Raw genomic sequence first — 11,409 nt, 5'->3', positions numbered from 1 at the left:
AAATGGTACCTATAGTGAGAGAAGAATGGGAAGAAGAACAAGAGGTTACATATTAAGCTTCTATAACAAACATGTATTCAATAGGGTCACACATCCTCTACCTCTATTATTGACATCTTAATTTATGCATCATAATTTGAGTGATGGAGGTGACACAATTTTCTCAAATTTTCCAGACATTTCTTTTTGTGTTTCAGTAGCCTATTGCATGAGGATATACAAATTAAAGCTCAGCCATGGGGGGATGTTGAGCCTAGATTTTGTCACAATTTTGCATCACCATATGTTCATCTATATCATATCAACCACCTTCTTCACAATAATTTTACTTCTATAAATATACCCTTGTGAATAATACATTTGAAATACTACTAGATAAAAGACAACTTATTATTGGAAATATAAGTGCTATAAGAAATATTGTAGCAATCCAAATTTTGGCAATGCCTCAATGGTTGAAGTACTTTCTCCACTCTGCGATGAAATCCAACACATGGGTATTAACAATAATAATGTCAATATCATTCATTGTCATCTAACCAGCTCTAAAACCTGCGAGCAAGATCACAAGGATATAGTCAAAGATTGGGAAACAATTGATAGTGCACGAGATTTTTTTTGGAGTACTTGAACAAAATATTATGAAGGATATTTCTAAAATCTTTCAAAATACCTCCACAATGATTCTCCTTCTAGGGAATCAGGGTATCTACCATCTTCCATTCTCAAGCACGGAGATCCATGGAGACAGGATTAGTTAATTATGGTGGATCTCTTCATTGTATTGAACACATTTCTTATCAATGACATTATAGAAATATGAACACATTTCTTATCAATGACATTATAGAAAGATGAAGCATATATGTATGTATATACACGTGTAAGGGGGAGAAGAGAGGAAAGGTAAGAGAAGTAGTATTAAGGAGAGCATAGGTGTATGCATTTTTTGTAATCATGAAACTTGATAACGATACTCTATGTTGACGAGGCATTAATATCATGACATTGTATTTCTATTGAGCTCCTATAAATGCAAATATGATTATTGTCTTAATGATTTCTTGGATGTGAGTAAAGAATTTTGGTTTCCTCCATAGTACATTCTTAACCAAGAGCTCCCCTTGGCTAGGAAATACATTGCAGAATTAGTTGTTTATTGTAGTGTTGCATTCAACTTTAATTCCTTAACCAAGCTATGGATTAAGTTTGTAAGTTATTTGTATTTCTTCCATGACTCATTATTCATTGTGTTAAATATAATGCATTGGCAAAGGTTTGGGTGACATATGACTAAGGAATCCTGAGAGAACTATACGACTATAGGACTTGCGTTTATGGTCATTTAGAGCCTCTCTAAACTTGATTGCAAACTTCCTTACTTAGTTGTTTAATAGGAATACAAAGGTCAATTAAGCCATAAAGCAAACTGAGTGAACCTTAACCTCGAGGGTCATTATTGACTACCAAAAATGTTCTACTAAGCTTTTTGATGAATGTAGTTGAGATACTTCCTACACATATGATGCTTGCATTTCATAAGTTTATGAGTTCCTAAATTGATCATTTATTATCTTCAATTCAAAAAATAAAATTTTCATGAAAAAGGAAAATATAAGCTCAATGGAGAAATGATTTATTTACAATGATGTTTTTCCAATTTAAACTGTGATGAATTCACTCACGCATTCTTCATATAATGTTTACTTTTGTTATAACATTCTTCATATAATGTTTACTTTTGTTATAAATTATAGAAATGTTTCTATGTTTTTATATTTGATTATAAGTGTGAAAAAACATTTCCAAACTTATAACATTTCCAAATTTATAGTATAGCCATGGTAAACAATTTCCAATATATTGTCGAGAATTTATGGTGGACATTTATTAAATTGGATACTAATTTTTTATACATTTTTTTCCAATATAAATTAGTAAATATGTATTATAAAAAGTTATATTTAAATTGAATAGTGACGTAGTATAAAAATGTAATTGTTATAGAATAAAGGTAGTGTAAGCGTATAATGTATTTTAAAAACAATTTTTCTACACTTTTTTTATTAATATATATTTCAAAAAAGTTATTTAGTATAAGTATTGATTTACATTATATAATAAATAATGAATAACAAGTTAGACGATGGCTTCATGTTTCTACACTTTTTTTGTTAATATATATTTCAAAAAATCCATTTAATATAAGTATTTTTTAATTAATATATATTTTAAACAAGGGAAGCTGCGAGGCAGCGAGTCCCTGCATGAAGTTAACATTTAAGGTCTAGGGCTAAAGATCTACTAGTTCTGCCAATCCTGTATAGTGAGTCCCTCCGAAGCCTAAGTAAAGGTACAGGGCTCTCAGCCAGCCAGGAAGACAAAACAAGTAAAGCCTGGACCAAGTTAAATACAGATTACAAAATTCAAAAGTTGGCGTATGCATCTGCAATTGATCACAGCGTTTGCACTCCCCTTTATGTTCAGTACTGCTGTGTCCTGATGCAACCTGTGTTGAGCTGTTTGTATCAAGGGCATACCTTTATGTTCAGTACTGCTGTCTCCTGATGCAACTTGTGTTGAGCTGGGCTCCAATAAGCTTTTTTGCAAGATACCCATTCTTAGCTTGATGCATCTACACTACTGGGCTCTGTACCTGCATATAGTGTAGTGGAACAAAATTCAAAAGTTGGCGTATGCATCTGCAATTGATCGGTAAACTGACAGTTAGGAAGAAGCATGCTGCTATTCTCAACCTTACATAGGTTAAGCTTAGTTAGCTTCATTAAAACACTTTCGAAAAGGTAATGTGGCTATGTAAGCTATGAAAAGGGCCATTGGTTCATATGCTCTTGCTTCTCCTGCTTTTTTGTCGAATCAATTAATTAACTACTAAGTCTCAAGGAACAGATGCAAGTGTAACAAGGGTACTTTTCAGAAAACATATAGAAATATTTCTTCTTCTTCAATAAATGTCAAGGCTGAAGTACCAGTTTCGGTAACGTATATAGGGGGGTTGCTATATCGGTGTTTTGATAAGACCTGTAAGTAGAGACTGCGTCAACTTCTTCTGAAACTCAGACAACAGGCAATGATAAATGTCAAAATAGTAAACAAGAAAGAGTGTAAGACTGTAGAACAGATCAATGAAATAGGGATCAAACACGAGCTCCTCCAAATAAACTCGAGCTGTTTCATTAACTATGGCCTGCAATATTACATGATATATTACTGGAAAGGGTCATCCACAAGCCTATTGTGCCAACTCAGGAGATGTTGCAACATCTATTGAAGTTTTGGGCTTGCACCAGTTTCAGTAATACATAAATCGAGGGATTTCAAAACAATGCACCAGTTTATGTTGCTAGCCCAAAATCACACAATTGCAATAGAAATAGTCACATGAGCACTATATACCAAAGATCTGAACATTATTGAATAACTAACTTGCAGAGAATCATCATCAATTCAAGACACGAGTAACATGAAAACCGCCGTGAAGCTTACATTTGACCTTGAAAATAAGCATTTCTTATGACAGACTGTAACATGTGAAGAATACAAGACAAGCACGAATGCTAACAATTAGGACATTAGACCGGCATCCGAGCAGAGACGATAGAAGCATAAAAAATGCGAGTTGCACCACCATGGCAGACCCAAATGCATATTTGAAGCATCCGTCGTACACCTGTAACAGAGAAGGAAGCGGGGAAATAAGACAATGCGTAAAATAATGCAAAAATAGGCTTGAGATTCAGAATTACTTGTTGTAGTTTCATATGCTCTTCGTTAGAGATGTTATTGTTTTCTTGGTTTCTTTTTTCTTTGTCTTTCGACTTTTACGATGTCAATAATCAGAAGAGCCATGAGAACAAGTGCTAAGAGAAACAATGCCGCGAGTTGAGTAAGTTGGCTTATGCTAATGGATTCCATGTTATGTGAAGCGGGGAGATGTATGTGAATATCCAGGTGCAGAAGAGGCCAATTTATAAAAAAGTTCAACGTGTTTGTAAGCTGGTTTTAAGTGTGAATGGAGCTAAAATACTTGAAGCTCGGATGGAGCAGGCCAGTATTTAATGGTCGGCATAAAACGAAAAGCTTACGTTAAGTGAGCAATCGGTGCAATTAAGTGATCGATATGACATGGGGAGCAAATGGCATATGGAATGATGTATGTGGCGGCAGAAGTAAATGCGAAATTAGGTGATGTATCTGACATCGGGCAATCTTGGTGGTAGATTGGGTCGAAGCTATTCTAATAAACAATTGGCTAGACAGGAGATCTATGTCAATATCTAGGTGCAGAAATAAGTACATATACGGATTGATTTGGAATGGAGCTGAAATACTTGAAGATCAGATTGGAGCAGGCCAGTATTTAATGATGGGCATAAAACGAAAACCTTACGTTAAGTGAGCGATCGGTGCAATTAGGTGATCGATCTGACATGGGGAGCAAATAGCATATGGAATGATGGATGTGGCGGCAGTAGTAAATGCGAAATTAGGTGGCTGTGGCCAGTGTGCCCACAAGAAGAGCATCTTAACCAGCCAAATTTCTTGAAGATAGCCCCTTTGAGCCTGTTGCGGTAGATTAAATATGCTGCTGTTATAGAAGACAGTAAGGCAAAACATATGCCACAACTGTCTGAGACATTGTTATCATACAATTGAGTCGTATCATACAATTGAGTCGTACTTGAATGTTATGTGTCCTATAGGCTTTCTTGAACATTATACAAAACATCCTTCTGTATAATTTTATATCAAACTTCTGGATTGACTAAGCAAATAGGACTAGACAATACTGGTCAACACTGAATGTGGAACCATAATAGACAATGATTAACAGGTGAGGCTAGGTTTATGTTACCCTATTACCATTGACCTGTTGCTAGTAGTGATTTACGTATGAGAGTTGTGATCGAATACAGGAAACCCAGTAATATGCAACAACAACAATGGTCTAAGCAATGGGAATAGCACTAATCTAATGCTTATCTGACTAATCAAGTATGGATATCACATTACTCACCACTCTTTATCCCGAATCAATAGAGATCATAGGTAAGACGTATGGGTATAGAAGCTGTGTTTGAATCAACCAAGCTCGTGTATGTGCCTTATTTGCATGATATCACAACCTCTAAGCTCATATTGATGAGTAACAAGCCAATGTGTTTCATAGCTCAATGGGTACAGGTATGTCTAACACTCACTATGCTTATCTCCATAATGGAGCTGAATACCAACCTTATAAAGCTCTAAGCTAATATGGAAACATAGAATGTATCTATACAGCAACATATAGGATATAGACCTTTAATGCGTACCTGAAAAAGTGCACAACATGCATGTGTGCATCCTATGTTGTACAAAGGCCTAGGGTTACACAGACAGTAGGAAAAATAAGACGTTGTTGCAACCTGAAACATGTATGTTTTAATGGCCAGAGGTCTGTTTCACAACTTTTTAAACGTTGCCTTAGCTTCTATAAATGAAATGGGAATAGCTTCTTTCAATGGAATGAGAAGTGACTCAGTCAATTAGGCCTTTAATGCATACCTGACAAACTGTACAGAAGCTCGTGTGCATCGTACGTTAAGCAGAGGATAGGGTTGAATCCATGTGGAGAGACAGTTGCAACTTCAGCTCATGTTTATTGGCAAGCAATATTTCAATAGTTCCAAGTCTATTGAGCCATAAATAAATTGGAGCAATACTTCCAAGTCTATTGAACCTATATTAAAGAAATTAAAGCAATATATGGGCACTGTTGAATCGAAACAGTATCCAACCATAAACATATAACATATATTATCCCGCGTATTAATAGCTCAATAACCTGGTAAATAAGCCTGGTCATGTTTATTCACTCAGCTAAACGACATTGAAGGGAGGTGGTATATTGGAAAGCAATTTAAATTCAAATCTTGCAATGGGTGTATCACCTGCAGCAATATTGAATGTTGGATAGCTGTAAGCATAGATACATAGATATGAGTAATTAAGGTTGTTAATTAGTTATGGTAAGATAGAGGACCATACTTTAACAGGTCGCCTGAATTCATCAGAAATCTTTGTTGGCGGAGTTTTCACTGATCCCACAATGTCCAGTGAACCAACAATCTGGTTTAGTATCAAAAAGTGCCAGGTGATTCGCTAGTATCTAAATTAATAGGAATGTATGTTTAAGCCAATATGGTGGTATTTGATAAAAAGCAGTCAGCATAGTCATTCAGATCAAACAGTAGTAAAAAAAATGTTTCAAGTGGATATTAAGTCAATTCAACTGATACAAGAGTCCAAAATATTAGTAGCCTGCTTCAGTTTCATTGAGTTGCCAATAGTTACAACAACATTTTCCAGTTGCAGGATCATATCAATCTCTATTTTTACCTAGAACAAAATGAACAATAGAGAGATGACTGATCCCTGATCAATGCATTGACATCTAATCAGTCCAAAGAGCAAGGAGATCCCCCTCCTAGATAGGAGGTCCACTTGAGAGTTTTGTTCCTTGAAGATGTGGCAGAAAGAAATCGAATTGAATCATTCTTTATAGCTTGGATTTGCAAGAGCCAGTGGGATAGTGAGGGGACAATTTCACTGCAAAGAAAAACAAGAGAGTTTTGTGTAAGATTCAAATTCACATGTTATTAAAATAATTGAAAATTTGCAGTTCCTTACTGAAATTATTCACTCAATTGTCAATACGATGCAAAGCTGTAACAAAATACACCATCCATTAGATGTGTTATTAGTCCAGTCAAATCAGAACTTTCAGGTTTACAAAGAAAATGAGATATTGTTTTGCTTACGGTAGAAAGAGTGAAATCTTATGACGAAGAGAGCTGCAGGAGGTAATGTTGTGTTATTCATTTTAGCAACCTGTTCAATCCATCAATGAATAAAACAATCAAACATTCTATGTAGGCATGAAATGAAGTGATATGTTGGCTTATTTTCTGAAAGTATATTACCAGGTACATGTACTCATCGTGACCCCATGACATAAGAACGTTGTCCAGCCCACATTTTTCAGAGTACACCCCGTTTTTGGTGTTGTATTTTGGGTTGTCAAAATCTGGATTGTCCTTGAAAAACTACACACAACAATATGAAAGACCTTTTAATCATTGGTAATTACAAGAAATTTGCAATGGACCAAGAACAAAGTTTTTCAGAAAAATACCAAGTTGCAAAATGAACAGAGAAGCTAGATATACATTACCTCGTGGTGAACAATGGTTTCACTGAAAGGGCATCCCAAAGGAAAAGTGTCACCTGTATAAATTCAAATATGCAAGTTTTTTTTATTAGACATGATTAACAACCAATCCAGTCCATTGCCCAGAACAATCCAGCATCTGCGAATTATAACTAAAATATCATTCAGGACTCTTTAGGAAGCTAAATGCATGAGAGATGTAAATGATGGATACATTCCATTTCATTTTACAGTGGGTAATGTTCACTGAGCTCTCACCTACAACTGCCCATTGAGGCTCCCCTCCAAAGTTAGGATGCAGTAGTACCTTGCCCAGATCTGCATGCATTTTCTCAATCACAATTTCATCTATAACTCAATCACAACTCAACTAGAAGTATAATCCTATGACATATACTGAAATAGATTATTGTTGAACTAATCTCAGTTGGTTTGCTGCACAAGTTAGTATTCAAAGAGTTAGATGGGGTGCAACTCATACCATGGATGAGGCCAGTCAAATGAAGCCAATCTTCATTTGGGTAATCTTTACGAATAGCCTCTGCTGTTTGTAGGAGGTGTTCTATTTGAGGTTTTGATGATGAGGATATAGTATAAGAAAGGAAATATTTTGCTGTGCACCACAACATCTTAGATGGAAGAATTAGGGTGACCCAGCACCACCAGTCTTGAGTCTCGCAAAAATTTTCTGTTTTAAAGGGATTCTGCACAGCTAGGTCTTTCATGTATCTCAGATAGCAACATAAAACTAGCCTAGCCAAGCGTAACATTTTTCCCTATGCAGTTAAGTTATATGGTTAGTATCTCACCAGCTTCTTGCAAACTACATTCCAAACTTCAAACTGCATGCACTACAAACCAGAGTTCAATGGATATGCATGCCCTGCATACTGAGGACAAAGAAATGGTGTGGGGATACCCTCTGCATTTGGCTATACATTCGGAATGGCCCTTGTGGGTGTTGCCCATTTGAGACTAAATGAACATCACTTGAAGTTCTTCTCATGGCAAAAGAGGGGAAGCCAAACTGGAGAGTAAAGATTGGTGGAAACTCATGGCCATCTAAAATGTCAGCAGATTTTCCAAAAGATCCTTTCCGCTTACAATAACCTCTTCTTCAAGGACTGTCCGAAGGAGGACCCAAGGAACAGAAAGATAGATTAATGAAAGAATAAAGACAACACATTTATACCGGGCCTAGCCTAAACAGAAGAACAAAAGGAGAATCAGACTGAGAAACAGAAGCATACCTGAGAGAGAGAGTCGAAACAGGGGAATTAGAAAACAACTCTTCCCAAGTGCTAGCTTTTGAGTTTGAAGAAAGATCCTGGCTAAAGGATCTTATATGACTCTTTGATTCTGACAGAGGAGGATCTGATGTAACTACATCTTATAATAACCCTGGACAGTGTTATGACCTTCTAAGCTTAAGTCTGAAACTCTTTTACTAATGATTTGAATTGGCCATGATAAAAAGACGAGAAGAAAATTAACTAGCTAGGACAAGGTTAAAGTGGATACCGATTGCGCATGAATTGCTTTTCTGACATAGGGATTATTTTCCCAAATGTCCGAAAGAGAATATTTGTCCTGTTTTGCAGTATGAACCATTCTGTTAGTAGAATGTGTTAGAAAAGATCAAGTATAACAACTGCAATTATGAAAAAAGTAGAATGTATTAGAAAAGATCAATTATAACAACTGCAATTATGAAAAAGGGGATGAAATGTGTAACTTTACACAAAAGCATATCAACGTTACAATAAGGAAATAAGTCGACCTTAAGGTTCAAGGTTGGGTACTTAATACCAGCTGCATTTTCTGTCATAGACAATATACAACACATATGAACGAAACCCTCCTCTTTTATTGCATATGTCAGTTGTCAAAAGCCTAAAGTAATAACCCTGGACAGTGTTATGACCTTCTAAGCTTAAGTCTGAAACTCTTTTACTAATGATTTGAATTGGCCATGATAAAAAGACGAGAAGAAAATTAACTAGCTAGGACAAGGTTAAAGTGGATACCGATTGCGCATGAATTGCTTTTCTGACATAGGGATTATTTGCCCAAATGTCCGAAAGTAAATATTTGTCCTGTTTTACAGTATGAAAGTCGAATACCAATAGTTAAATTTACAAAATCAAAATCCAAAACCTCTATTCTCCTCCGCCAGAAAACAAACCAAAGAAATGTGAATTTAATAATTTTCCTTTTCAAATCCTAGCTGTTCAGTTGGAAGGCCTTATATATTGAGATATACAACACATATGAAGGAAACCCTCGTCTTTTATTGCATATGTCAGTTGTCAAAAGCCTAAAAGAAAATAGTCGATACAAATTTGCTATACTGCAAATAAAACTGGTTTCAAATACGTAGCGTGTATTGCAATTTACCACAGCAGGGCATGGCCTATCCTGGTAACCAAGTTGTAGATGAACTGTCAGACATCCGTCCTCAGAGGATTTTGTAAAACAACCATGACTAGAGATTCTGCTCGTTGACCCAAGAAACTGATCAAATATTTCTAATTTTTCGTACCTCTTGGTTAGAATTCTTGATCGACTACCTAGGCTATGTGTGTAACAAACCGGATCAAGAATATTGCCTCTGTTGGTTCCGTTCAAAACCTGTTTTTCAAAATGCCAAATCAGGACTAATTTTCCAAGGAATAATGTAATGTCCTGAATTTAGCAAAGGAGACTCGAGTGGACTACAAGCATTACCTCCCACACTTCTAATATCTTCGATTGACAAGAAGCATTGGTGGAATACGAATAGCTACCATTGCAAGTCTCCTTTACTGCCTGCAGCAACAAGTATGGAGAAGTTCTATATTCAACACCTGCTGAAATGCCAACTGATTTAAATTCTCTAAACATAACAGTAAACAACTCGTAAAATAATACCATATTAGACTAGTAGTCAAATGGCATCCTTAGAACTACCATCCTTGTATGAAGAATACAAAAATTGTGCCTATGATTCTATGGTATCTTATTTTGCTGTTGCAGGGTACACACCTGGTATAATTCATCTGAAATAAGTCCCTTTCGATGTGCAAAAGGCACCTGTGTGCTGTCAAATGCTTCATCTGTAATTCCATTTCCAACCAGATAACCCTGAAAAACTAGCCATGCAAGAAGCCAGACAATGAGAAAACGTAACGTAGTTTCTAGTCATCAACATATTTTGGAGAGGCCTGAATGAAGGCTATGAATTTCAATTAGATTAGCAAAGAGTTTTGACCTTAAGGTTCAAGGTTGGGTACTTAATACCAGCTGCATTTTCTGTCATAGACAATATACAACACATATGAAGGAAACCCTCCTCTTTTATTGCATATGTCAGTTGTCAAAAGCCTAAAAGAAAATAGTCGATACAAATTTGCTATACTGCAAATAAAACTGGTTTCAAATACGTAGGGTGTATTGCAATTTACCACAGCAGGGCAAGGCACCTGTGTGCTGTCAAATGCTTCATCTGTAATTCCATTTCCAACCAGATAACCCTGAAAAACTAGCCATGCAAGAAGTCAGACAATGAGAAAACGTAACGTAGTTTCTAGACATCAACATATTTTGGAGAGGCCTGAATGAAGGCTATGAATTTCAATTAGATTAGCAAAGAGACTGGACGTGGTAATAAACAGGCTAGTAATAAAAAGAAAAAACGAATAATTAAAAGTTATATAAAAAATTATTAAATAAAATAATATGACAATTAGAATATATAAATATATAAAAGTCGCCACAGCTGGACCGCTGGACTTCATGCTACCGCATGGATACCAAGTGTCGCGTTACCTGCACAATTCATGCAGTGAATGAATGGCTTCTGTGCGCAGCGGGTGAACCACTTTCTGTGTGCAGTGGGTGAACCACTTGAGTTAATGGCTTATTTGAATGGCTTCGTGCAGTTAATGACTTGGGAGTAGGTAGGTGATGTTGTGAACGGCTTATATGTGAAGTGAGTGAACAACTTCTTTGAATGGCTTAAGTGAATGGCTTTCTTTGCGCTGTTAGACAACAAATTCTATGCCTTCAGAGAAGAGCAGAGAGATCCAGGACTCTCTAATGGCAACCGTTTAAGATTAAACATCCTATTGACATGAGGTAAGATTGATATTGACAACTTGACATTTGACCGCATAAAATATGGTGTTATTGTGCAG

At 36.1% G+C, this 11,409-nt stretch overlaps 1 protein-coding gene across 7 annotated transcripts; it reads right to left on the bottom strand.

Moving 5' to 3' along the window:
- Positions 1-6,700: 6,700 nt before the first annotated feature.
- On the bottom strand, positions 6,701-11,199 carry LOC149145722 (inositol oxygenase 1-like). 7 transcript variants are annotated; one of them, XM_089447080.1, is made up of 10 exons: positions 10,485-11,199; positions 10,259-10,357; positions 9,962-10,042; positions 9,632-9,865; positions 9,262-9,330; positions 9,015-9,055; positions 8,756-8,824; positions 7,493-7,552; positions 7,238-7,290; positions 7,085-7,109 (listed from the first exon to the last, which is right to left on the bottom strand). In XM_089447080.1, exons 1-6 carry the CDS (start codon positions 10,548-10,550, stop codon positions 9,023-9,025), a joined length of 582 nt encoding a protein of 193 aa, XP_089303206.1. In that variant the 5' UTR covers positions 10,551-11,199; the 3' UTR covers positions 7,085-7,109; positions 7,238-7,290; positions 7,493-7,552; positions 8,756-8,824; positions 9,015-9,022. The 7 variants fall into 7 exon arrangements, with proteins under 7 accessions (XP_089303202.1, XP_089303206.1, XP_089303204.1 ...); XM_089447078.1 differs by having other exon boundaries at positions 8,975-9,055; positions 10,485-11,198; XM_089447079.1 differs by lacking the exons at positions 7,085-7,109; positions 7,238-7,290 and adding an exon at positions 8,485-8,635 and having other exon boundaries at positions 7,494-7,552.
- Positions 11,200-11,409: the final 210 nt, after the last annotated feature.

Source organism: Pinus tabuliformis, chromosome X, assembly GCF_031772625.1.
Source record: "Pinus tabuliformis cultivar Carrire ecotype Pingquan chromosome X, CPIR1, whole genome shotgun sequence".
Taxonomy (NCBI): domain Eukaryota; kingdom Viridiplantae; phylum Streptophyta; class Pinopsida; order Pinales; family Pinaceae; genus Pinus; species Pinus tabuliformis.
This window is presented reverse-complemented; position numbering and strand designations above follow the sequence as displayed.

Bases quoted from the DNA above. Each gene is read 5' to 3' on its own strand.
- LOC149145722 (XM_089447076.1), bottom strand. From the start codon at position 8,004: ATGTTACGCTTGGCTAGGCTAGTTTTATGTTGCTATCTGAGATACATG. The intron at 7,553-7,715 runs GTATGAGTTGCA...AAATGCATGCAG, and splicing joins TTTGACTGGCCTCATCCATG to ATCTGGGCAAGGTACTACTG. The intron at 7,291-7,492 runs GTGAGAGCTCAG...GAATTTATACAG, and splicing joins GCCTCAATGGGCAGTTGTAG to GTGACACTTTTCCTTTGGGA.